This window comes from Ammospiza nelsoni, chromosome 4 (assembly GCF_027579445.1).
Source record: "Ammospiza nelsoni isolate bAmmNel1 chromosome 4, bAmmNel1.pri, whole genome shotgun sequence".
Taxonomy (NCBI): Eukaryota; Metazoa; Chordata; class Aves; order Passeriformes; family Passerellidae; genus Ammospiza; species Ammospiza nelsoni.
In genome coordinates this window covers 68,772,310-68,797,345 of record NC_080636.1, presented here as the reverse complement: position 1 = coordinate 68,797,345, position 25,036 = coordinate 68,772,310, and the positions used below count along the sequence as shown (strand labels likewise).

At 43.7% G+C, this 25,036-nt stretch overlaps 1 protein-coding gene across 2 annotated transcripts; it reads left to right on the top strand.

The window, feature by feature from the left end:
* The first annotated feature begins 322 nt into the window (after positions 1 to 322).
* Positions 323 to 21,068, top strand: TMEM154 (transmembrane protein 154). Of its 2 annotated transcripts, none has more exons than XM_059471373.1 (6): positions 323 to 472; positions 8,673 to 8,984; positions 10,699 to 10,726; positions 11,876 to 11,961; positions 13,408 to 13,468; positions 17,201 to 21,068. In XM_059471373.1, the coding sequence occupies exons 1-6, from the start codon at positions 406 to 408 to the stop codon at positions 17,214 to 17,216; spliced, it is 570 nt and encodes a 189-aa protein (XP_059327356.1). In that variant the 5' UTR covers positions 323 to 405; the 3' UTR covers positions 17,217 to 21,068. The 2 variants fall into 2 exon arrangements, with proteins under 2 accessions (XP_059327356.1, XP_059327357.1); XM_059471374.1 differs by lacking the exon at positions 323 to 472 and adding an exon at positions 8,372 to 8,489.
* Positions 21,069 to 25,036: the final 3,968 nt, after the last annotated feature.

The window sequence follows — 25,036 nt, the reverse complement described above, 5'->3', positions numbered from 1 at the left end:
TGAGAAATGACATAAAACCTTCCTGCTAACATACACATATGAAGTTTTGTGTCTGGTCTGTGTCTGTATGATCTGTGTGTAGATGAAGATAGAAGGTGGTAAAGTCAGGAGTGAAAGGAGAGAAAGAGAGCGGGAGCTCTCTCACCTACAGTATAAAGGTGCCTCAGTCAAGTGTGTGCCTGAAGAGCAACTTCTGGGTTTTTTTTTTCTTCTTTCTTTTGCAATCATTGCTCGCTTGACAGGCCCAGACGGAATTACATCACTTCCTAAAACCCATCAAAGAGAGTCCATCTCCTGCAGAAATGCAGCTCAGATGCTCCCCGGCAGGAAGCAGGAAATGTAGATGCCCGGGCGCAGCAGGGCGGCCGCGGAGCGCCCCTCAGGTGGGAGCGCGGCCGGGGCAGCATGCGGGGCCCCGCGATCCTCGCCCTGCTCTGGGCCCTGGCGCTGGCTGCGGGACCCGCCGCCTCCGGTGAGTAGGAAAGCGCCGTTCCCTGCCGAGGTGGGACCGCGTGTCTCGCCTGCAGCAATGGGACCGAGCTGGAGGGCAACACCCTCCGAAGTGAGCACAGGGAGGAGATCTGTGGGGACTTGCTCTCTGCTGCTTTTTGCTGTGTTTACCCTCTCTGTTTCCAGTTGCCTCTTTTTTTTTCAGAGCTTTGACTTTTTTTCCTTAGACCTATCCCCGAACAGCAGCAAACAATTCCTACAATTGCAAACTTTTCCTAAATTGCAGGTGTGTAGAGAACGGGAGTTTCCATGTTGAGCCACCAGGCATTTTGCTCCTAATTTTAGTTATTTTTTTAAACTTTTTTAAACCCCACACCCATACCATCAGTGTTTAATAGCAAAGTTAAAGGCAAAGCTCTGCTTCCATTCAAAAGGAGACTGCTGATTTCCGCAGCCCCGGTGCACTGAAACTGGTTTAACAAAGGAACAGCCGGTTCCGGAGACAAATATTTTGAACTCTCAGCTGCAGAACAAAGTGGCCAGCACCATGGACTTAGGTTCTGACCCTTTGAAGAGAAGAACCATGGGTGGAAAAGCAGCTTGTGACAAAATGCTGAGGCACTGGAGTGTCATTGCAAAGACTCTCGCGTGTTTGTAGGGGTTATTGGTTCCACTGGCGTTTTGGCAGCCAGCAGCTGAACATGACAGGCAGCTCTTGTAGGGAAACCTTGCTGAGGTAGTGCTTGTAAGCCTTTTGGGGTCTAACAAATCCTTGCCAAAATGCCTTGATATAGACTAGAAGTGTTTGCTGCCTCTGTGTTGCTGTAGTGAGCAAGCGCTCTACAGAAAGCAGGGAAAGAATGGTCACTCTCAAATATCACTGGACTTCACTTAATGTCCTAAAATGCGCTGCTGGAATTGGTGTTTTGGTGTGAGTGCTTTTCCCCTGAAGAGCAGTACTCTAAGCAGGGTTAGAGCTGGGCTGCAGGCTGCTGCTGAGCTGCTTGCACTTAGGAGACTTGCTTGGCTGTACGAGCGAGCTAAGTGAGGTATAAAATGGTTTGGGTTTGGCTGTGTTACTACAGCCCTGCTGCATTGCAGACACGTTAGGAAAACATGCTGTAAGCACTGAGTGCAGCTCAGAATCAAAGCAGTCAGAGGAGCAAAAATCCTGCCACGGGCAGAGCTAAACAGAGGTCCCAGGGAAATGGAGGAGTAAAATGAAGGCAATGCAGAGCGATCAGGCTCCTGCTTCTCTAGCTCATGTGCAGGGTACTGAGAGCCATGATTTCATCACCACGTCCCCATGGGGCAGGGGGACATCTTAGCCTGGGGTCCCTCAGCTCATGGCTGGGTGCACTCTGCCCTTCTCTGCAATTAGAGGAAGCACCAGACAGATGTCACACCCCAGGTGTGTGACACTCCACACTCCCCACTTCCCACCAGTAGGTCCACCTTTAAATTCTGGTTGATTTTGGAACAGTTCCTCTTTGGGAGTGAGTCAGTCCTGCCAGAGCCCTCCCCAAGCCCTGTCAGCTCTGACTCCACAGAGCCAATCCACGGTCCTAGGGGAAGGGGAGGAGAGCACCCACCTTTGCTCCCTATACAAAGGTGGTTTTTGCTTATTCAACCAGCTCCAAATGTACCTGGGTGCTTACTCTGACTGTGGGTGGGACGGGGAAGTTGTAAACCTGAGCCTTGGGGGGGAAATGAAACTGGTGGGGGAAGGTTTATGTAGTGCTTATGTATTTCACAGGCACTGGTGGGTCAGGAACCCCTCTGCTGAGGGCAGCCTCTCAGGGAGATCCTTTGCTCTCACCCTTCCTTGCTCACAGATCAACAGGGCAGGACCTTTAAGGGAGTTTTTCACCTTTTGCCAGACACAGTCTTCACCTTTTAAGCAGTGTACTGTCTAGAGACCATTCAGAAAATAGGCAAACAGAGTATGATTAAATCTTGCAGCACAGACAGATTAAAGTCTTTATAAGTCCTGTTCCCATACCATGCCAGAACCTCGTAAAAGCCTAGCCTTGCCATTTGGATTATGATTTATGGATGCTTTTCTCCCTGTGATGCTTCAATCACTCTAATCCAGTAGCTCTAAGAGCATTCCTGAGGTCTCAGCCCTGGGTGCTGGCCTTCTCCCAGTTCCATTCTGAGAGGACATGGGGGTTTGCACCAGTTCCCTTCCCCTTGCTGTAATGCAGTCAGGAAGCCCTACAGGTAACAGTGCAGGGCATCATCTCTACTGTAGGGGATGATACTCACTGCTCAGCCTTGCAGCAGCCCTGAAGACCTGCCTAGGTGTGTGTGCTGACCCTAGTAACAAGCATTAAGACCCTTACTACAGCTTATAGGAACATGCTCTGATCCTTGAGTCATTTCCCAGGCTAGGCCATCTCCCACTGCGTTCAGTGGAACAGGTGGGAAATTGCAGCATAAGTGGCCTGACATGGGAAGCAAGAAAATGTGTGAGGGAGAGGAGCAGTAAACCATGTAATAGCACCAAGGGTAAGAGCTGGGGTGCTCGCAGGTTGTGCTCTATTTTGTCTGTGTCTCTGTGCTATTGTTTTGAATTGTCATTCAAAGAAACACTGCTATCAAAGATCCAGATATTCAGCAGCTTGTACCACGAGCACAGGCAGTGGCTCTCTCCTGGCAGAGAAATGTCTTTTAGGCTGCCTCCCCTGCAAAGCCAGGTCTCTAATGGAGTAATAATTTTGACCTGTTCCCCCCTCGAGTAATGAACTGAGAATGGGTTTGAACTTGTTACAATCACCTGTTAAAATTTTCTAGCAAAGCAAAACAACAATGTAAGAAATGAGGATTTGCTACATTTTCTCTTTCAAAAGTGCAGTGCCTTGAAAAGCAGATGAAAAATCCTTTGTACTGAACACATCGACGCCTCCTATGTATTTACCACCATTCCTCCATTTTAGCCACACACACAAACATTCACTGTTTTATTCAACTGCTTCAGGGGCATTTCAGAAAATCTCTCATTTACATCAGCAAGATTGTAATTGTAATTTTCAGTCAGTGACACCAGTCTCTTTTCCCTCAAGAGATTTTGTGATAGCTGGAAAGCCTCCGGAGCTTTTGAATCTTTAATTTCAGGGTCCCCCTGAGAGCAAGAAGCACTGAGAGATTTGCATCACAGCGAGGTCGCAGGAGTATCACAGATGCAGAGCTAGAAGGCCATCAGAATAAGCAGGAGCAACTAAATGCATAAATTGGTCTGCAAAGCCTGTAGTACTCGGGGTGAGCAATGAGACTACAGGTTCACAGTTTGACTCCAACATGTATGACTGAATTTGCAATGCTGCCTCTTAATGCAGCACTTCAGCTGCATAGAAATACAGTGAGGAAAAGCAGTTTCCATCTTGTATAAATGAGCTTAAACAGTTGTTTCCTCTTTCAGGTTATACCTAGATAACGCTTTCTAAGCACCTCGTTTTAATAGGATCTTGTCTACAGATTAGACACCCTGAAATGCTTGTGCTCCCTCATCAGAAGAGTGTGTGCTCCCAACAGCTAGCCTGCAGGCTTTTAAGGATTCCTCTTCTAGCCAGACTGACAGGCAAGACCTGCCACAACAGGCAGCTGGGCAAGCCGTGGCCACGGCAAGGAGCAGCCTTCTTACATCAGCCTGAAATGTGGAGTGCAGGGATGAGCCAAGCAATACACCAGAGGATCACACAGACTGTGAGGAGTGGTATGACTACACCACCAACAGAATGTGTGCATGGGGCAGAATGATATAGGATATAGTAACTTTATTCCAGCTTTACAGCCTTTTCTTGTTCTGCCACCTTCTTGTGAGCCTTCCTTTCACTGCATTTTTATAGCTTATGGGAAAGTTTGGAGATATAAAAATTTTCCTTTCAGACTAATAAGCCTGGCTATCCCACTGAAATAGCTCTTGCTTTTTCTCTAGCTCATTGCTTTTACTTCTGTCAGTAGGCACTCTGGTGTAATTTGAAAAATCCCCCTGAGAGAACCCAGTCCTTGAGTCTGACGGCAAGGCAGCAGAGAGACTGATGGTTCTACAGCAAAACTGAATGTGCTGACTGCCAGCTGTTTTCCTTTGCTATTTTCCTTTGCCTCACATCCAAGTGAATTCAGAAACCTGTTTGCCTGCTTACTTCATCAGGAAGCCCATATCACCACCTCTGATGCTGCAGCACAGAGGTAGAAATGCTGCAACAACAGAAATGCTGTTTGTTTGATTGAGACATAATTTTTTGGACTCCAGTCTGTAAAACCACTTGGTATATTCAATTACCTCTCTCCCCCATGAAAAGCATATTTGGGAGCACCTCCAAAACTCAAGCAAAGCCTATTAGTGACCCAAGCATATTTTTAAAGTAAAAAATCTTGAGTAATGCTTTATACCATAGTATCTGCGTACAGGGACATAGCTTTTTCATAATTTGTAAGAACTGTAAATTGAACCTTTTATGAGAGGCTGCTAGTGCTTGCTCAAGTATTTTGTTCTCTTGAGTTATAGATTCTCTAATACCTCAACTGGGGAACCCTTAAACAACTGTTTAAGCTCATTTATACATGATGGAAACTGACTTCCAGCTCCAGCTTCTTAGCTTCCAGTTCCAGCTGTGCCCACCTTCCCTTCAGGGTGGATTGCTGCATGCCAGCCCCTCTCCCTTCTTCTCTTGAAAGCATGGGAAGTGGCAATACAGGCTGGGCTGAAGCTGTGTTGTGTTCCCATCCACTTCCCTTTACACAGGAAGAAGTCACCAGCATTCATGCCCCAGGTGGTCCAGACAAAGGTGAAGCCCATGTGGTTGTTGCATGAGCATTTGCTCCTTGGACAAGATGTGCAGAGGGATGAGTATGTGGATGTTGGAATGTAGCCAACAGCATGAGGCTGAGCTCAGTAAGAAAGGCTTTGCAAAGTCAAGGAGATATCTATGTGGCCACACGTGACTTGCTCTTTGTTACACTTCACTGGCTTTGCTTTGCCATCCTCAATGTCATGCTGTATTGTTGTAAGATTCCTGTTTGCAGGGAGCTAGTAGATGTCTGCAAGATGAAACCACAGCTGGCAAGACAGTTCATGGTATGAATTATCACTGTAAATCTGGCATGGAGAAAATGTTTGAACAGCACCTCACAAAATCTCCAACTTTCAGATGTTCTTCTGCCCTGCTCCAAACCTTGTAATGCCCAAACCTTGTAACTCACCCCACCAAACAACCACCCAGGCCAGCTGCAGCACAGCCCACTTGCAGTTTTGAGCACTTTAAATTGAAACACTATGACAAATAGCAACTTGGGGTGTTGAGGTCACCCACCTGTGTCTCACTGGGTGGCTGTGGCAGGCGCCACAGCTGCACCGGGAGCTGAGCCCGACTGTCCCCGCGGGCTGGAGGCACAGATCCTTCCCTGTGCCAGCCTCGGGGCCAGCCCAGGTGCGGGCTGTGCTTTCCCACTGTGTAAAAGGTGATGTGTGGGTGGCCTGAGAGCGAGAGCAACTGCTGGGTGACAGCTGAGGCGTCCCTTGAGGCTGAGCTCTGCTCCTCTGAGGTGAGGGGGAGCGGGATGTGTTGGGGCAGCAGGTAAAATGCAGGAAATAAGAGCAATGTCCTTGCAAGAACATTGTGCAATTGGCTGCCCTTCTGCTGAAAGATGTATTTAATTCGCTCAGAGAAAAGATCTCTGTAAGAGGAAATGGTGTTCCCAGAGAGATGCTGTTTTGTCCCTGGATTTATGCAAAGTGAAAAAAATACATGGTCACAAGGTCACTCCCTGTGATTTGCCATTTTCTTTGCCTAGAGACTAGAAAAGGTAATTCTATTTCACTCAGAGACAAATGATTTGAAGTCTGCTTCATAGCTCAAAACCAGGCAAAGTGGCAGAGATACTGGAAAAATCTCTCTCAGAAGTCAAGCACAGCATACTCTGCAGCTGAAAGTTTATCACTGCAGTTAATGAGGCGTGACTGTTTGCTTTAAAGCCACACCATGCGTTAGACATTTGAAAAATCCATTTTAGCTCTACGAATTAATGAAAAGCAAGGTATTTTCTCCACACCTTTTCCCTATTTTAAGCAACAGGCTTGTCCCTCTCAATATATCAAATGTGGCAGGCAATGGGTTTCAAGGGCAGTGGCTGGAGGAGGAAAAGGAAGCAAGGTCATGGAGGAGGTTCAGTGAGGCTGTGGCGGGCCATCAGCTCTGCCCGGGGCTCAGTCCATCATGTCACAGCCGGCAGCACACACATCTCCCGTGCTGCCTCGCCGCTCTGCACAGCAGCAATTGCAATGGACTGGCTGCAGGCACTGGGAGCAACAGACTGCCCCGGGAAAGAAAAGCCAAATGGCCAAACGAATAAGGGAGAGGAGCTGTCCCTCCTGCCCCCTGCCATAAGATCAAGGACAGGCAGCAGATCACGGGCAGGGGGGGAGCAGCACACACCTAAGGAGGTCGTTACCTGCAAGGGAGGCAGAGATAGAGCTTTGCTCTTGACTGAAATACTAAATACAGAAGAGACAGAGACTACTGATACAAAGTGCTCTTCTTTACAGAAGAGCTATCATTCTCATTGTCCTAATGTGCTGCAGGAGTCTGGTGACCTTCACAGTATTACATTAAATATTCAAATTCTTTCCTAGTTTTTAGGAAAGGATGAAACAATCAGATGCCTGTGTGATATGTGCAGCATAAAAATCTAGATAAAACACGGCTGTCACACTCAAATAATTTTATTCATCTGAAATTGGGTTTCCTTGAATACAGTCTCATGAAATACTCATCTTTGAGACAAATCTGGTGGGAGATGCTGCAGAGTGGATTAAGCAAGAGATAGCGCTCTAATCCCAGGTTTTTCTCTCTCACTGGCATCCCTGGGAAGGACAGCATCCCTGTCCTTCTGATTCCTCATTTGTAAAATGGAGATGATAACTCCTCATCTCTCAGGGCCATTATGAAGATTAATGTGTTTACAAAAGCATTTAAAATGCTAAGTACTTTTGGTTCCAGTCCTGTGAGATTGGAAATGCCAGCACTGAGGTGCTGAAAACCTTAAGCTCTTGCTAACTCTTGTGGAAACTCTGGCTGCCCAGCACTTTACAAGAATGAGGAGAAACATGTAATTGCAAAAGTAAAAAAATTCCATCCTGCTTTATTGCACAAAATGAGATGTGCGCCATGCTGGCATTGTATCTGAAAGGGCAGATAACACAAAAAGCCCGTCATTTCATTTCATGCCAAGAAAATTCTTGGAGGCTTTTCTGCTGTAATTTAGATAAGGGCTGATTCTTGCACCTTTGGCTACAACAGGGTTTTGGCATCCATACAGAATACAGCATCAGCCCAGAATTTGCTGTACTTCTTTAAAGCTTTTAAACTCAGTGACAGTCAATAGACTCTTATGTAAACACACAAAAGAAGCACTTGTTTCACTATTACTGACACAGTCAATTTTAGCCACTTTTCTTGCAAAATGAGTGATAATTGAAACCATAACTGAGATCAAAGTTCAAAACCCCCAGTCTTAGCACTCATGGGGAATATCCAGCACTGATGCTTTGCCACATGCTCCTTCAGCCAGCCTGCGGAATCAGTCAGAGGAACAGTTCATTGGACCTGTATGCAGTGAGGTCCCCGTGTCACTAACACCTCTTCTAGTCCACGCAGATGGGGAAGTCAGCAGCTCTTGCATCCTTCAGACTTCGTTTCACCAACTCTGTTTTTCACAGTGACGCAAATTTAACAAATTTGAGAAAGGTACAGAAGCAGGGAGATGAGTGAACCAAAGGAACTGGTGAACCAGGGATAATGGTCTCCCTGAAGGCAGTACCTAACTCCTTGGGTAAGGGGAGGAACATATGTGCCAGGACTGAGAAGCAAAACAGGCTGGTGTGGTTTACTGAGAAGCAGAATGATTTCTCATGTGAGCAAGACCGGATGCCAACGTGCAGCAACAGAAATCTGTTTGTGCAAGGCAGCTGTGTGCAGACAGATGACACATGCTGACGTGTCCCAGGAAAAGTCAGCTGAGGAACGTGGTCATGACTGGTAAGGTTTTGTGATAAAGCTGAGATCTAATTTTACATCCAATGCCCAAGACTTCCAATCTGTGTGTATGAGGCATCTGTTGGGTTTTTTTAATACATCAAATGGAAGTAAATACTAAAGTTGTACACTGTGGCTCACTGATGAAACTCTTAAAATGTTAAGCTGTCCTCATATATTTGACAGATGCTGGGACTGATGGATCAGGAGATGGATCGATGATATCACCCACTTTCACAGCGACACATCTTCCTGCTGCGAGCCCTTCGACTGTGGATGACCATGGGCCAGTACTTGTAACTGCAGGCACTACTGAAAGCAGCCTTGATACACAGAGCTCTCCAAGTACTGAACTGAATGCTGTGAATGATGAGGAGAGCCTAGAAGCAACAGAACAGTCTATCTTGATATATGTTGTCCCTGTGGCGCTGCTGGTCCTGCTGATTTTATTGATCACATTTTTTGTAATGCATCATAAACGGAAAAAGTCCAAGCAAGGTAAATCTGTCTTCTTGTGCATCAAAAGTCTGTTTCTAGCATGTGTTCAACAATAACAGATCATTAAGGGATGGGGTGCCACATTTAGGATGTCCTTCTCTGGCTGTAGTTGCATGTTTGACAAGCAAGAGAGGGATCCTCCCCAGTCAGGTACTCCTGGTCACACACCTCTCCTTGGGCAGGAGCTACTTCTTCTGCCTCTTGGCACCTCCTGCTCCTGCTGCCACACCCATGGGAGCCCTGGCACCAATCTCTGGCTCCTGGAAATGCTGAGAATGCTCAGAGATATAACTGTGGCTGCAAATGCTTGTTCTGTCTTTATGCTCAACAACTTTAGGCAAGGTGAAATTAATGCTTCTGTTGGTCTTAGTGCCCACAAGGTAAACCTGCTTGGAGCTTCAATGAAATAAGATCAAGAAAAATCATTATAAGGAACAATTTTAAGGAATCCTGATTGCATAGGGTGGAGGCTGCTGTGAAGGCATCACAGCAAATGAGCTAGGTCAGACTGCCTGGGTGCTGCAGTAGGGTGAGCAATGCTTCAGGAAGGTGCTGTGATCTGTTAACAGAGGAATTGGTAACTTGGAGTGTCAAACCACAGGAGAGCAAACTGAGGTGCCATAATAAAACCACATGGTTGATAAGTGAAATGCTGAGATGGTCATATCAGTGTATCTGCATGGTCAGAGTGCAGCTGTCAGCTCATCAGCCTGCACACAGTGTAACACATTCAACACAGATTTAAAGTCAAGTTTTCAGCACATTTTTAGGTTGCATTTGCCCAGTCACTGGGTTTCCCTCTAACAAACTATGAATTTGCAACCAGGCACCCACTTGCCTGCCTGTTTCTGGGTAATTGAAATGCAGGTACACTCTTCAGAGAGTTAGGAAATGTGGCACATTGCAGGAACACAATCTTAGGAACTCATGCCCTGTGCCAGCCTGGGATTTTGAGCATCCTCAAGGATGGGGCAGATGGCTCTGTGGTTCTGGGGTGGCTCTGCAGTCTGGGAATGTGCTGGAACAACTGGGAGGTATCACCCGCTGGCAACAATGAATTAAAAATAAGGTGATTTAAGACAGGTTCTTCAATCACTTGATTCCTGGAGGTGAAGATATTTATCAGAATTATGTCTGTGACACCATTTCCCCCCTCCATTTTTACTTTGTCTTGGAGTCATAAGTAGATTGGATCCCTTTTGACATCTGGCTAGTTCAGCTTCATTTGCCTAACTGAGATCTAATCTGCCATGCAGTCCAACTCCCTTCTCCCCATGAGCAGCCCCCAGAGTCTCCACACAGAGCTGAATTGCCCAAGTGTAATCTGTAGCAAAATGTCCCGATGCTTCTAGCAAACAATTTTTTTTTGCAGAAGTGGTTCCCTTTCAGGATACCATTTCCCTCAGCACATCTGTTCTGCTGAAGGAAGTGTGCATCTGCCCTGTCCTGCCCACTGCAACACCAACACTGGGCTTCCTCCCAGCAGGGCTGGGCTAATAATGAGATGCTTTTAGATTCAAAAGAATGGGTTCCTCTGAAAATTGCAAACAGGATAAGATGTTTTGTCTTTCATCTGCAATTTAGTTTTTATGCCTTTTGAAAATGCAACCTGTTTTACTTGACCCTATTCAAGGCTTGCACACAGTCCGGACCCTGTAAATACAATGGGTAAATATCACACAGAACTCTGAACACAAACTTTCTTCTTTTCCAGATGAGCTGGGAAGTGAAAATGTAAAAAGGTAAATTTTATGAAGATCATTATTTTTAAAAAAATTTCTTTTACTCTAACCTTTGTCTCCTTCACTGCCTCTTTTAATTTAGCTGTACATTAAACACCATTACATTTTGACATTAATTACACCATCAATCTCAACAGGTGGGTAAAGTGTGACTTCAGTATGTGGCTGAAGTGTAAGACTAGAGCAGGAGAACAAGAGTAAGTGGTGGCTGAGGCAAGGGCTGCCCCACGGACACCCACAGCCCACAGACCTCACTGAGGCTGCTCTTTTGCACCACAAGTGGTACGAGGTGCCCCATCAGCAAAGGGGATCAGTTCCCAGGCTCATCACAGGCTTTTGCTATTCAGAATAAGCTCTGTGTCTTGCTCCCCTGTTTTTCAAGTTTATCTTCTTACTCAGAGGTGAGGCAGAAAGGCTGGCCTGGCTGCCACAGGAGCAATGCCTTGGATGCTTGGAAAACAAGACAGAAGCTGTGTGGCTCTTCTCAGAGTCATAGTTTTTATTGTTGCCTTTTATTGATCTCCATCTTGCTAATTAATGCTGAAAGTTCTTAAATTGGCTCTATGAGAAAAAAGAAGGGTTTTTTTTTCTGAAAACATATTTTCTATCATATGACTGCAGGAATGATAAGCAAAAGGAAGCTAAGCAGAGGCGTTTAAATAAACACAACTCTCATGACCTTTCCTTTTGAAGTCACTGCAAATGTCAGTCACAGACATGATGAAACTTTAGGCCTTCAGCTTTTAGCACTGGAGAAATGGCACTTCTGTCATGTGTTCCAGAAGGGGTAGGGACAAACTATCTTTTTTTTTTTAGTTTTCTATTTACAGCAGGGACAGTTTTCAAGAAGCTGCAATGATCCTGTGCCCTGGCATGTCTCTGGCTGCACCGAGTCCCTCTGTGCTGTGTCTCAGCTGGCCCTACCTCTGCCCAGGGCTGGCATCTCAGTGCCACTCCCTTGCATCTGTTCATGACCCCTTGGTTCACACCCACTGGGTTGACATCTCCTCAGATTACTGGGCTGGGATGTCTTTCCAGAGTTAATACACGTGTCTGGAATTAGAGACAGTCATACAAAATCACTACATTGCAAGCTGTTTGAATTAAGCACTTTGTGTAATACATTTTCCCCCCCTCTCTTCTCTCAAGTCCTATTTTTGAAGAAGACACACCCTCTGTTATGGAGATAGAAATGGAAGAACTCGATAAATGGATGAACAGCATGAACAAAAATGGTACACGGTAACCCCTGTACTCCCTCCTCCCTCTCTTGCCTGCTGACATAGAGCCCATGCAGAGGAAATCAATGGAAGGTGTTTTGTATGCATGCCACTGCTTTCCCTACAACATTTTTACTTGTGCTCTTGACTCCCTCCTACTAAAATAACTGAACAAATGTCAGGGGTAGATTTTTTCAGAGGAGTATTTTAGTTTGTGTGGGAGTTTATTTTTAATATGTGATAGAATCTCATAAGTGTTTTCAGTTTCCAGTAGACATTTCTATTAAACACACTTATAGCTGTGAATGTTATTTATATTTTTAAATACACATTTTAATGCTAAATACTAGCTTCTCTGAAGCATCTAATCCTTTCAGTCTCCAGAATTTCTATACTTTTGTGCTCCAGACTGAGGAATTGTAGAAGAAATATGCATTTGCTCATAGTTCAGACCACCATTCATTTAAAATTGCTGCCAGGAGCCTATGAATATGCCCTTCCTCTCCCTTCAAGGCTATCAGCACATGGAGCAATTAGAACATATAATAACTACCAGCAGCAGCATCTTCAGCTGCCTTCTCAATTGCTTAAGAGTACCTTGCATTTCCCTCCCCCATTTTTCTCCCAGGTGAATTCCCCAGTCAAAACCTCTAAGGGGTCTGCATTGTCCCTCCAGGGTCTCCTCAAAAAATGTAGGTCTTCAGTAGGCCATGAGTTAACCAAGGCCTGATTTTGAACCACGAACAGCTTTTCACTGGCTAGGAAATGCTGAAACATTGATATTTTTTTCATTCCTGGTCCCTTGCCTTCTATCCAAATGGCTCATTTGCCTGACCTACTAGGCATGCTTTGTTTTTCAGGACATAAAGCTCTTTGGAGCATTTCTTTGCATTAGCACAGTGCTTCACATGATGGGGTTTTGACCTTCTCAGTCTGAAATCTTTTATAGAAAACATGTGCTAAGTGGCAGTAGTGAAAGAGGGACATTATCTGTACTACATGGGAAAAAAGTGGTATAAAATATATTTTAAAATTTTGTGGAGAGAAGGAAGCAAGTATTTTACGTACTGTCATGTGTGTATGTGTGTTAGTGTTCCCTAAACTCCAGCCCCAGATTCCCAGCTGGACTATAAGCCATAGGTACAGCTGTCAGCAGTGGAAGATTAACAAACAACTCTCCCTGTGGCAGTGTGCAGGAGACAGTGCTCAAAAGATGCTCATTTGTAAAGGTGTACATAGAGAACTGGAACATGTAAAATAAATAAATTCTGGCAACACCTATATCAAAGGGAAGGAGGTGTAAGATTCATGCTATGGGGACCCTGCAGATAAAAGGGTGCAGAAGTGAATCTGCAGAACTGTATTCTAGAGTGACTGCTTGATAAAAGTTCATGCATTTTTGAAATAAATGTAGAACAATTGACAAGAGTAACTATAGTCTAGTTTCTTACCCTTTTCCAGGTGACTGTGAATGTTTACCTACAGTAAGGGAAGAAGAAAAAGAATCAATTGCCAACCCAAGGTACTTTAATTCATTCTATTGTTTGAAGAAATATGGTCAGTGTCATTCTAATTTTTTTTTGTATGTAATTATAGAATTATTCTTTGGTCCATTTAAGTTTTAAAATTTTTATGTATAGAAACTTTGACTTCAACTTAAACTAAAGGCTTGACACTCTTATTTCTGAACAGGTCTCTTCCTGTAAACTGCACTGCTAAATAATCTTACAGTTGTAAAGTGGTGCAAGACAGACAACCAGATGGCACAGATGGAGTTTCACGCACTGATCAGACTTTAATCACAGTTTCCCAAGGTGTTAATACAAGCATTCAGCATAGCTTCCTTGGCACCCTTCAGCAAAGGCACCCAGTTCCCCTCTGCCACCTGGTGCCTATAAGTTCTTGGGAATCACTGCCAGATGTTTTGGCTGGAGCTGTGACCTGAAAGACAGGGACTTGTCTGACTGCAAGGAGAAAATGAGAATGAGGAACACGAAGGATCTTCCCAGTGCCCCCTTGCAGCACTCCCCCAGAGCTGGCACTAGTTGATAGTCCAACAGAGTGGGATGCAAAACCACAATCCTGACCAGCTTGTAAACTTAAAATCTTTCTGGTTGGTTTCCTTAGGAGTTTGGCCAGAACTCCTAAGCCCCTTGCAATTTTCCCTAATTAAAAATTCTGGTTCTTGTTTCCAGCTGGAAGCAAGAGGCTGTACATTACCCTTGCCTGCACCCTTGTGTTGCAGCTGCATTTTGAGAAGTGGGCAAAGCAGCTTCTCTGTGCCAGGTTACGATAACAAACAAGCCATCCTGTGTGCCAAGAAATCCCTGGTGCAGTGCGAGCAGTGATGCAATCAGGCAAGGCCAGGAGCTGGGAGAGGACCTAGCTCTGCTTCCCGTGGCATCAGATAATTCCACTGACCATGCCTCTGGCAGAATTGCACCTCCTGCAGTAGACTGCCATAATATTCCAATCCTCTTTTCTGAATTTCCTTGCTCAGGAGTGAAATAGGGATGTTAAATCACCACTGCTGCGAGTTTACAGCTCAGTTGTTCCAAAGCTGCAGTTTCAGAGGAACCTCTGGATGGGGCTTGTCCACTACAGCCACTTGTATATAAAAGGTTTATTTTTACACCTATAGCAAGTGAAATCAATGCTGTTGTTTTAGTTCAGATTGTTTGAAAAAAAAAGGGCTTAGATCCTAGATTCCAGATGCAAGCAAGCACATTAATTTTACCCTTAGCAACTGGAAAAGATCCTGGATTTGTTAGCCATCTGGGTCTTCCCTTCCTGCTGCTGAATGACAGCTCAGAGGGGGGAAAATTGTTGAGGGGAGGCAGCTGCACAGCAGCTCTCTACAAGCAGATTTGCTGAGTGTACCACTGACTGTAGCAGGGAGTACAGCACAAAGGATGCTGCAGCTATAGGCCAACGCTGGCAGAAGTCATACTGCAAAAGGCTTTTTAGGCACAACACCACCCTCAGCATCAAGTTTACTTTCCAAATCTTTAACAATTCATTTTAAGGGGGGAAAAACCCCATCGGGGTCTACCAGCTTGAGCTGACATTTTACCATCCTTGCTAAAGGAGTGGTTTTGTACTGGATTTGCATTAACCTCAGCAGAAGAAGGGGATTTTGCTCCTGGCCATCAAAAGGCATCTTTGAGCTACACCCTACCTCAAGCTCCCCACCTGTGAAATAGAGTTATTTTAGAACACTACAGTGAGGCTTAAGCCTTGATACAAAAAAGCAACCCCGTTCAGATAAGTATGCTCCAGTCAGAGCAAAGGCACACTCATTATTTAAGCAAATTTTCTTGTGAAGGGTATCTTAGAATCAGACAAGATTAGAGAAATGTATGCCCCTGAATTGTAGAAAGGCAAGCAAGTGCAAATAAAAATAGGAGATTTATCTCTAAAACATTCAGAGCTGCTCAGACAAAGGATATTAGCTGAATATAAAGTGCAGGAATATTAGATTCAATTTAAGATTCTGAAAGACTACTTTGCTTGGGCAAAATTCTTCTAAAATTAGGGTAATTTATTTTTCATATTTTATTGATATTTCAGTATGGGAAACATCTCAGGCCACACTGAACAGAGATGGTGTTTTCTTGCTTCACAAAGATGCTGAGGGGGAGCTCATCAAGACCCAAATGTCTTGAACTGTGAATGATTTTGAAACCATATGAGACAAAGCATTTAAATAATGGCACTTTGACATTTTCAGAATGAAGTTTGTTTCAAAACTACTCTTCAGAGTAAGTGTATTTTTAATATAAAAATTTTTTAAATTTTTGACAAGCAGAACTGTGTGACAGTAAAGTATTTCTACGTTGAATGTTTCCCTTACCCCAAGGCTACTCCTTCAAATTTAATTTCATACAAAATTTTGAAATATGCTTCATTTCAATGTGAAAAGATATTTGAAGTGGAGGGATTTATGGGAAACAAACAAAAATTTCCAAATTTCCTGTTTATTTGCAATCGAACCTTATCAGTCCAAGATCTGCTGCTTCTCCCAACCAAATTCTTAGATGAATAAATAATGTCAGAAAGAGAATTACATACAGATAAATAGATGTTTTCAGCAGCTCTTTTGAGTGGGGAAAGGGGAAGACTAAGAAATTAATTGAAATAACGATATAATTATGGCAAAATTTGTGCTCACGAGCACCAAGGCTGCACATTTGTGCAAAGGAAGTGAGATATGACAACCTGGGCTCCCTGACAGGTGGAGGTCACCTTCCCTGGCCTTGCAGGCTAAGTTACAAATATATGTATATACACATTTTCAAAATTTATATACGCTTTTCAAAATAAGTATATTTGAATCAAATCTTCTTGCATTTGAAAGCTGCTGCTAGAATCCTGATTGTGCCTGAGCACAGAATTGCAGCTGCAGCTGCCTGGGGCCAGGGCTCCCATCCTGTGCGTGCAGGGGCAGCAGGCCAGGGCTGATGATCTGTGGGGCACAAGGGGGTAGAGACCAATCTCTGCTCCAGGGACCTTTACTGTTCCAGAAAATAAATGCAGCCTGTCCCCTTCACAGCATGGGTCATTGTAGGGGGTGGAGAACAAGCAATCCCCCTGTGCTTTATCACCTGAGAGGTTTGGTTTGTCTTGGGGGCTGCTGGGCACCCTTCTTGTCTTTCTGTCTGAAAAAGGATGGCTCCTTCCTGTGGAGAAATGTTTTGGGTGGATGGTGGATCAGTACACAAAGAAGTACTGCATTCCCAGGATGTGCCTCAATTTGGCAAGAGACTTAAGAAAACATGTAAAATATTAAGATTATGGGTGGCCCTTTTAGCTTCAGAGGTGGTTTAAAACCCTGCTGTTATCCCTGCTGACTGAATTAAAATCAGACAATATAAGATGTCACATTTTTTAACATTGGCATGAGCCAAACATTATTAAGAGAGTGCTAGGGAGCAAGCCACTTGGGCAGAAACCAGTGGGACAAAGAGAAAATGCACCTGTTACAAGGTCAGCTGTAAACCAAAAAGTTTTCCTCAGCTGAGGAAAGAGAGCCAGGAGCAGGGGAAAGGCTGTGCTGGGCAGCCATGAACCATCAGACAGGAATCAGAGCAGTGCTCCCTGCCAGCATCAGTTCATCCATTACATGAGTGACAGATTTATTTTCTGGTAACACCTTCCCATGAACTCTAGAGATACTCTTGCATGTTATTTCCTGCTGAGACAACTAACCCAAGAGCGTGACACTGGTGTTTTTTTCTTTTCCATGTGTACACAGTGATGGTGAATCATGAAGTCCTCAGGACAGCAAAGAACTGGCTAAAGGGATGCAGCACACAAGCTCATCATCCCCCAGATATTGGAAGAACTGGATTTAAATATAATTCATCTCAAAAGGCCAGAGAAGCAAATGCTTTTGTTGTCTTCTGCTTCATATGGTCTTCAGAAAGGAAACATCGCCAAGGGAAAAGAAGAAAATAAAAAGAAGGGGAAAAAAAAAGAAAATAAAGAAAAGGACTCTAGCAAGATTAATGACTCATTTAAATTCTTTTTGCAATGAGATTCACCCCAAATCAAGAGAAACCCCTGCTGAATGTTCTCAAAGTAGTCCATATTTCTGTCTAGTTCCACAGTTGTGTATTGTGCAGCACTTGAAACCAATTCTGTTCCAGGTTTGGTTTCTTCAGTTTGGTTTGGTTTTGAGGGTGCTTTTTCAGTGTCCATAATTCTGACTGCCCTGGTTTGGTGGATGTGAAGCTCATGCCTATGCAATGTTTATTTCTCAATTTGCTTTTTCTGAGCAGTGCACTGATTTGCACAGGACTGCTGTTGGGGGGTACCAGGCTAGGACTGACAGACCAGCTCTGAGCACAGAGAGCAGCTGAAAAACCTCTCAAAGCAATAGCCAGAAGTGACTGCAGCCCAGCCAGGGCACAGATTCTGCAGAGTGCTTTTTGGTTTTCACATTAAAGGCCCTGTAGAAGTGACAAGTGTTATTTTGAGACTGCCTTTCAGTTTGTTTTCTCCACAGATGAGTGCCCTGGGCTAGCTCTCCCTGTGCAACTCTTCTTCCTGCCCAGGGCTGTTCTCTAACCACCTACTTCAGGAATATTCAACTTAAAAACATTTCTCTCTCTTTTTTTTTTTTTTTTTTAATGAGTGAGGTTGAAAAATGGAACAATTCGGTATTCACATCAAATACAGATTTAGATAAGCATGTGTTATGCATAACTACTTGGTCAAGGTTTTCAGATACAGGAGGTTTTCTGCTGCTTCTGTTTTTAAATACTGAGCCTGCAATATCTGAAAGGCAAGGACTTCTAAGTGTGCCCAGCCACTTTTAGTTCCAACAAAAAAAAATCAGACTCCTGGCATACCTCAAGGTGGGAATATGAATGTTGTAACTGTGTCCACTGATTTTAGATAGTATGTCTCTTAGGGATCAGAGCTTAAATATGTAACACACATAAAAATGAATCCTTGTCTGGGCAAAGTTTCTCTTGCCTTATTAAAAATAGCAGTTTCATATCTCACCATATCTTATGTCCTACCTGTCCTCATATTCTATTTAAAAATATTTTGCCTTCCCACTCAATACATGTTTAATATGATCAGGTTTTTTGCCTGCAAATAATTCACTAATAAGTTACCATGCATAGCTTGATTAAAGAGAGAAAACAAATGCCCCAAGCCTCTGTGATGGCATCTGAGTATCACTTACAGCTGACAGAGGATGGTTCAGCTTTGTGAATAATGAAAGACATGTCAAAATACAGAAGGAAAAAATGTTTAGAGCTAACCATATTCATTCATTATTGAATTTGAATTGATTAGTAATTTCCTCAAAGAATAAAAATTTTTCCCTGTGTGGATGATTTTTAACTTTGAAAGAAGTGTTTTAAGTTCATCTTTCACAACTCTTTTTAAAACATTTCCATTATTTCCTGACAGTAAACCCATCATGTAGAATATTGGTTTAAAAGAATGAACCAACTCCCAGAGGTGGTGTTGTATCACTGCATGGCTGAACTCAGTTCTGGTACACTGATGACCCGTTTGATATCACAGCAATGCCCCAACTCAGTTTGCTGTGGCATTTGAAAGGAGCCTGTGTTGTAGATGTTGATGGTTTGGGGTTAGTGTCAATTCTAGATGGTCCTCCTCTCAGATAAAAGGCTGTACAGTTCCAAATAACTTTCTCAGAGATTATGTTTAATTTATATGTTTTATTTTTCAAGTTTACCTGGAGAGAATGTATTTTCTGTAAACTTAGTGCCATTAAGCACCAGTTCTTATTCCAGTGCTCATCATTGATCAATCTCTATGTAAAGCTTTAAAATCAATTTTGTCCAGAAGTAATGTCTAGGTTCAAGGTTTATAATTATTCATGTCACTTAGCCTGTCTAAATTCTGGCATGCTAGAAAATTTATTTGCCTCTTCAGGAACTTTTCTTGGCCTTTAAAAATACAAAACAATGCTTTGGGTACTTCCTTGGCCAATTCTAACAGAATTTTTCTCTATCTGCTGATTTTTAAAAGTCCAAATTTAATATGTGCTGCATTACTATTGAAAAATGTGCCATTCCATCAAATCTCACCTGTGTTTAGGTTCTGTCCTCCTTGTGTGAAACAGACCGGGGGTGAAGCAATTTGCATTTCAGTATAGTTATGGATATTTCCCTCAGCACCAGAACAAATACAATTTTTAGCATTTCTCTTTTTCCTGAACATTTATACACCACTTTTATTCTTCCCCTAGCCCTAAACTAAGGAGGGGATCACTCACCCATCCGCACTGCTCCCTGCCACCCCACTGGTCTCTCTGATCATCACTTCCCCACTGAGGTCTGCATTGCCACAGGCTCTGCCCAGCTCCTGCCCTCTCACTGAAGCCCAGCCTTTCTGTGAAGGGGGCTCAGGGCTGCAGCTGCACCAGGGGCACTGCTTTGGCCCCTCTCCTCCCTCACCCCATTTGGTATTTCCCTCTAATGCTCGCCCGTGTGCCCCTTGCTCTCCTGCTTGTTTTATACTATTCATCAGTTCCTGGTCATTTCCTTTTGCACAGTTTTGCCTCAGTACTTTAATTTTGTGGGTGGATTGAATTGCATGGGATTTAGGCCACTTCACACCTACATTAATACAGCCAAAACTTCATGATATTCCAGTTCACGAGTATTAACTGTACACCTTCTGTTGATGCACCTTCATTTTTCCTAAATCATTCACACAGTCAGATCCTCTAACCCACAAAATAAAAAGAAGAGCAACCAGACAGCAGATAAGATAGCAGCAAACTCTCAAAATTATTTTATCACTGTGCACTACAGAGTATTTAAGCCTCTGTGGTAATATCCTCATTGTTAGCCTGATCTGAACCCATCTCACCATCACCCTGCAATATCCACCGGTAACTGATAAGTTATCATCCCTCAGCAGAAAATGAGAAAAAGCATGGAAACAGGAAGTGTCTCCCAACATGTACTGTTCTAAAATGTTTCACAAATGTGATGATCCCAAAGGAACTGCTACCTCTTCTTCCATTTTCTTCAATAATTTCAGCAGTTATCCAGCACTTCAAGACAATTTGACATCTCATTTACAGAGTGAGGCCTTTTTGTCCTGCAGAAAAGCTACAGATCCAAAGGAGGCTTTGTCTGAGAAATACACAGGTAATAACAAGGGTAATTAAAAATCAGCACCTCTCCTAGATATGCTAAAAATTGGTATCTTAACAAAATAGAAATAACTCCTCCATAAAGTTACAAACATAAGGTTGCTGATATTACCAGCAGCTAATAAATTCCATAAGAGTCCTGCACTTGTAAAGCACACAGCCCTAACATTAACCTCAGCGAACAGGAACAATCTTTTAGTTTCCACATAATCATAAGTTATAGATTCGTAGATAACTCTTGGTCTGAGATTAAAAAATATTTTTTTTGTAATGCTAAACTCATTGGGGGACCCTAAATTGAACTTTTGTTACCTTTCTGATGTGAAACTGCTGTATATTCAACTGTTTTATCAAATAGCTCTTTCAAATTATTTTGTAATGTAAATATTTGAAAGACACAATATTGCTTAATTGTATATAAGAGTTTGAGATTTTAAACAGCTTGTTCTAATAAAGTTTTGAGTGTATACAAGTTCTGTTTTTTCCATAGTCCTGCTAATCCACTCAAGTATATGGATGCTAATTACTTGTTATTGATGCCACAATTACTCAGGCCTGAGAACATATGCACAGCTGAATATGGTACATAGATATCAGCTGTATATGGTACATAGATATCTTACTCTTACCAGATCTCTAAAATTCAGGACAGCCAAAAAAAAAAAAAAAAAAAAAAAAAAAAGAGCTGCATTATATTTAATAATATGTTTGTTGGGATATTTCAGATTGTTTATATCAATAGATCAATTCTGACTCCAGGGAAAGTAGTGAATTACTTCCAGGATTTGTCCTTGGGTGACTGTTGCCATCTTAAATGATCAATCATTTCTCAGGTTATTTCAGTTAAAACACTCAAATGGGATTCTCCAAGTTGATAGACCTGCTAAAGTAATTTTCAGTGGATTTAAGGGAAAAGGAAGAAAAAGATTAAAAAGAGACATGTATTTCCAACTAGAGGATTAGAAAATATTAATAAAGTAAATCATTACTTTCGTCTATTTTTGCAACAGACAATTTCATTAGAGAGGTGTAAAATGGCTGGGGAGTATCCAGAAAGCTTGAGACAGTGTTTATTCTATTTAATGCTCTTAATGTTTGAACAACCTCAGTATGAGAGCATCGTAGCAATGAGCGGGCAGAAACCAGCCACCTCCTTCTCCCTCTCTCTCTTTCCTAGACAGCACATCAGCAAGGCTCTTGTCTAAGGCACAGCCTTAGAATCTGCATTTTGGGGCAATGCTTGTCTAGCTCTCAAGGGAGGTGCAAAAGAGGACGTGACTACGAAGTCCCAGAAAGTGTTGTGACACCTTAGGGAGTAACACAGTTACTCTCCTGTCCCCAGGCACTCTCTCTTGCCCCACTCTGCTCCTCCTAGAACCATCGTGCTGACCCACAGGGGGGCAGGGGCTCCTCAAATGTGCGCTAAAACAAGGCTGGAAGGGGTCGTGGGAGACCTGGCTTGGCAGGGGGTTTGAGGGGACAGCAAAGGACACATCCTGCACACACGTGGTAATACATCCCAAGCACTTACCCTCTGCTCTGGCTTTTGGAATGGTTAAAGTTGTACTTTCTGTGAATATCAGTGACAAGAAAATAGTACTAGCATGGTCTGCTGAGACTCCCATTCCCTTCCAGCGAGGTTGCTCCAGGTCTGGTTTTGTGCTGGATCAGTTCTCTGGCCTCATTTTGAGCAGGATTTCACAAGTCCAGTGAACTACTATAAACAGGTGAATTATGCACCAAAGCAGCGGCTTTCCAGACAGCGCCTGGAATCTCGCCCAGCTCTCAGAAAAGGAGCTATTTTGGGCGTCCAGCTCTCAGTAAAGGAGCATTTCTGGTTTGCTGGGGTCTCTCCCAGCCGTACCTCGGCTCAGGGCACCCACTTTGCTCTGCCTCGACGCATCCATCTCCGGCCCGAAAGGCTGCGGTGACTGCCACCCCCAGGAGGCAGTCCTGCCCTGCATCTCCTGCGCGGAGCCTGGCTCCTCTGGCCGGCAGAAGGAGCCCGGGGCTGGGGCAGCGTGCCCTGGCGGCAGTGCCTGCAGCACAGGGACAGCAGAGGGGCTGCTCTGTCCCCACTGGATCGCCCGCTTTGCTCCCCAGGTTTGGCCCGGGCTCGCAGCAAAGGGGGACCCAAGCAACGCCGTGTGGGGAGCAGCGCTGCCCCTCGCTCCGGGGCTCGCTGCGCTGCGGGGCTGCTCTAAGGGCATCACCCCATGGGATGAGGCTGCTCAGTGCCACAGCCACAGGGAAACCGCCCACAGTGGTCACCCACAGACCCAGATGGACGTGGGGACGCGGTTTGGACTCCCACAGCACGCGAGAGATGGGTCATCTGCAGCCTGACCTTTTCAGCCAGACCAGCCCAAACTATACAAGAATATTCTTGTGAAAGCATTGAAAATTATACATACAGCTTGTATTTTTACCATTTCCCTCAAGAAAGACTTCTCTCCAGTACAGACTGCAAGGCTGGACTGAATTCTTTAACTGCGGCATTAACTTTCTGAATATATTAACTTAAATAATTCCTAATAAGATTTTGTAGCAAAACAGGGGCAGTTTAAAAAAGAACAAAAAGATGCAAACCTTTTGCTGCCTGGAATAAATACAAGCATTTTCTTTGGGAAAAATAAATACTTCTTATCCACTAGGCTGTGTGGTGTTCGTATGGAAAGTTAAAGCAGATCACAGAGCAACTTCCATGAGCAGGTTTATTTCAAAAGTCTTGTTTCATTCAGTCACTATACAGACCTATCAAAAGTCTGTCTTTATTCAGAGGGAAAATAGGAGTCATGGAATACTGAAGTGGAAATCCCTCTGAAGGTGGCTCATCCAGGGTTTGGGTGACAATGCTACAGGGTTACAATAGCACTGTACAATTGCTACAGGGGTACAATTGCTACAACAGCAATGGTATAGGTGCCTGGGGAGCTGTGACCACTAGAGTATACAGATAAAAGGGGAAATGAAGGAGAAATAATTAAGTGGATGTATAATAAGGAGTTTATAACCCTAGAGGAAAACCAAGGATTTGTACAGCCATGCATTAGGCGGATTCACAGAAGAGGTTTATTTTTAAAGAACACATGAACAATGAAAGGCCTCTTTGCTGAAATTAAAATGCTAAGGTTAACTGTACTGCTAACACTTAATTTAACCATGGATAATTCTTTACACTTTTCAGTTTTGTGAACAGTTCTGTAGACAACTCAAAAATATAAGAGCAGAACTTGTCAACTCATAAAAGACCATAGTCTAAAAAGGCCAGATCCTTGTGTTACCTCACTTGAGCCAAATCACTGAACTGAAAGCACAAACCAGAAGGAGGCATGAATTGAAGTATTATCCTTGTGCATTCCAGGAGCACGGGAAGAGCTGAGGTCTGGGGGAGGACTCGACGGTCCAGGCAGGCAGCACAATAACTAGCTCCTCTCTGTTTTAGTTATTTATGCACAGAGTGTATCTAGTCTGTGAACACAAGATTAGTCATAGGATCCTCAAGTTATTACTATTTATGGATATACATGTTAGCATAAAATACTAGCAGCCCCAAACTCCTTCCTCAGTTTTTGATGAAGAGTTATTTATCTATTAATAATTAGGTTTAATGCTCCCATATACTAGACTTCAGAACTTGTTTACCCTGCTTCATGCCAAAGCTTCAAATGTATTAAAGGGGAAGTTCATTATTTTTGATTTATAATTATCTATGACAAGACAGATCTTAAACAAGAGCAGAAGAGAGCGGGAAATTATCTACTCATCCTCTGTTTATGCAACTACTACAAAGAGGCATGTGATGGCTTTGGCCTCAATCCAGCTACCATTCATCTCTATAGGGCTCTTTCTATGACTATCATACAAGAACCATGGAGCCCTTTTTTATCTTCTACTAACTCAGGTGTAGACAAGCCATTGCTCTCAGTCTACAGAGATCCCAACATGGTGCCTCATGGCAAATGAGCTACCAAGTGACAGAACAAAACCCCTTGTTGATACATGGAATTATTGTTCTCCTGAAAATAAATTTTCCTGTAGCCTTGGTGATTCATTTTCCTTCCATCCCCATGTCATTAACTATCAACTGGGAAAGCCAACTACACTAGTGCAGCTCTGGGAAACCTAAGCCAAAAAAAATAACCCAAACCATAAAACCCAATCAAAAATAACCAAGCCAACCAAAACTTGTTTAAAATCAGCGACACTTGACAATTCAGTCATGCCAGCTCTGGAGCCAATGTGTTCCCTGATGCAGGCCCTGTGCCCCGAGCAGGGGTGCACCAGCAGCAGCCACCTTGTCCTTGCACCATCATACCCAGGTGGGCTGGTGCAAGGGCTCAGCAGCCCAGGGGGCTTTGGCAAGTGCCTCCACACCCCAGCCAGCCCCAGACCCCCTCAAGCTCCAGCCCTGCAGCACTGTGGCAAATATGACTTGAC

What these genes read in the sequence shown, in the direction of transcription:
- TMEM154 (XM_059471373.1), top strand. Translation starts at nt 406, where the DNA reads ATGCGGGGCCCCGCGATCCTCGCCCTGCTCTGGGCCCTGGCGCTGGCT. An exon ending in TGCGGGACCCGCCGCCTCCG is followed by an intron (nt 473 to 8,672) that starts GTGAGTAGGAAA and finishes TATATTTGACAG; the next exon opens with ATGCTGGGACTGATGGATCA. An exon ending in GGAAGTGAAAATGTAAAAAG is followed by an intron (nt 10,727 to 11,875) that starts GTAAATTTTATG and finishes TCTTCTCTCAAG; the next exon opens with TCCTATTTTTGAAGAAGACA.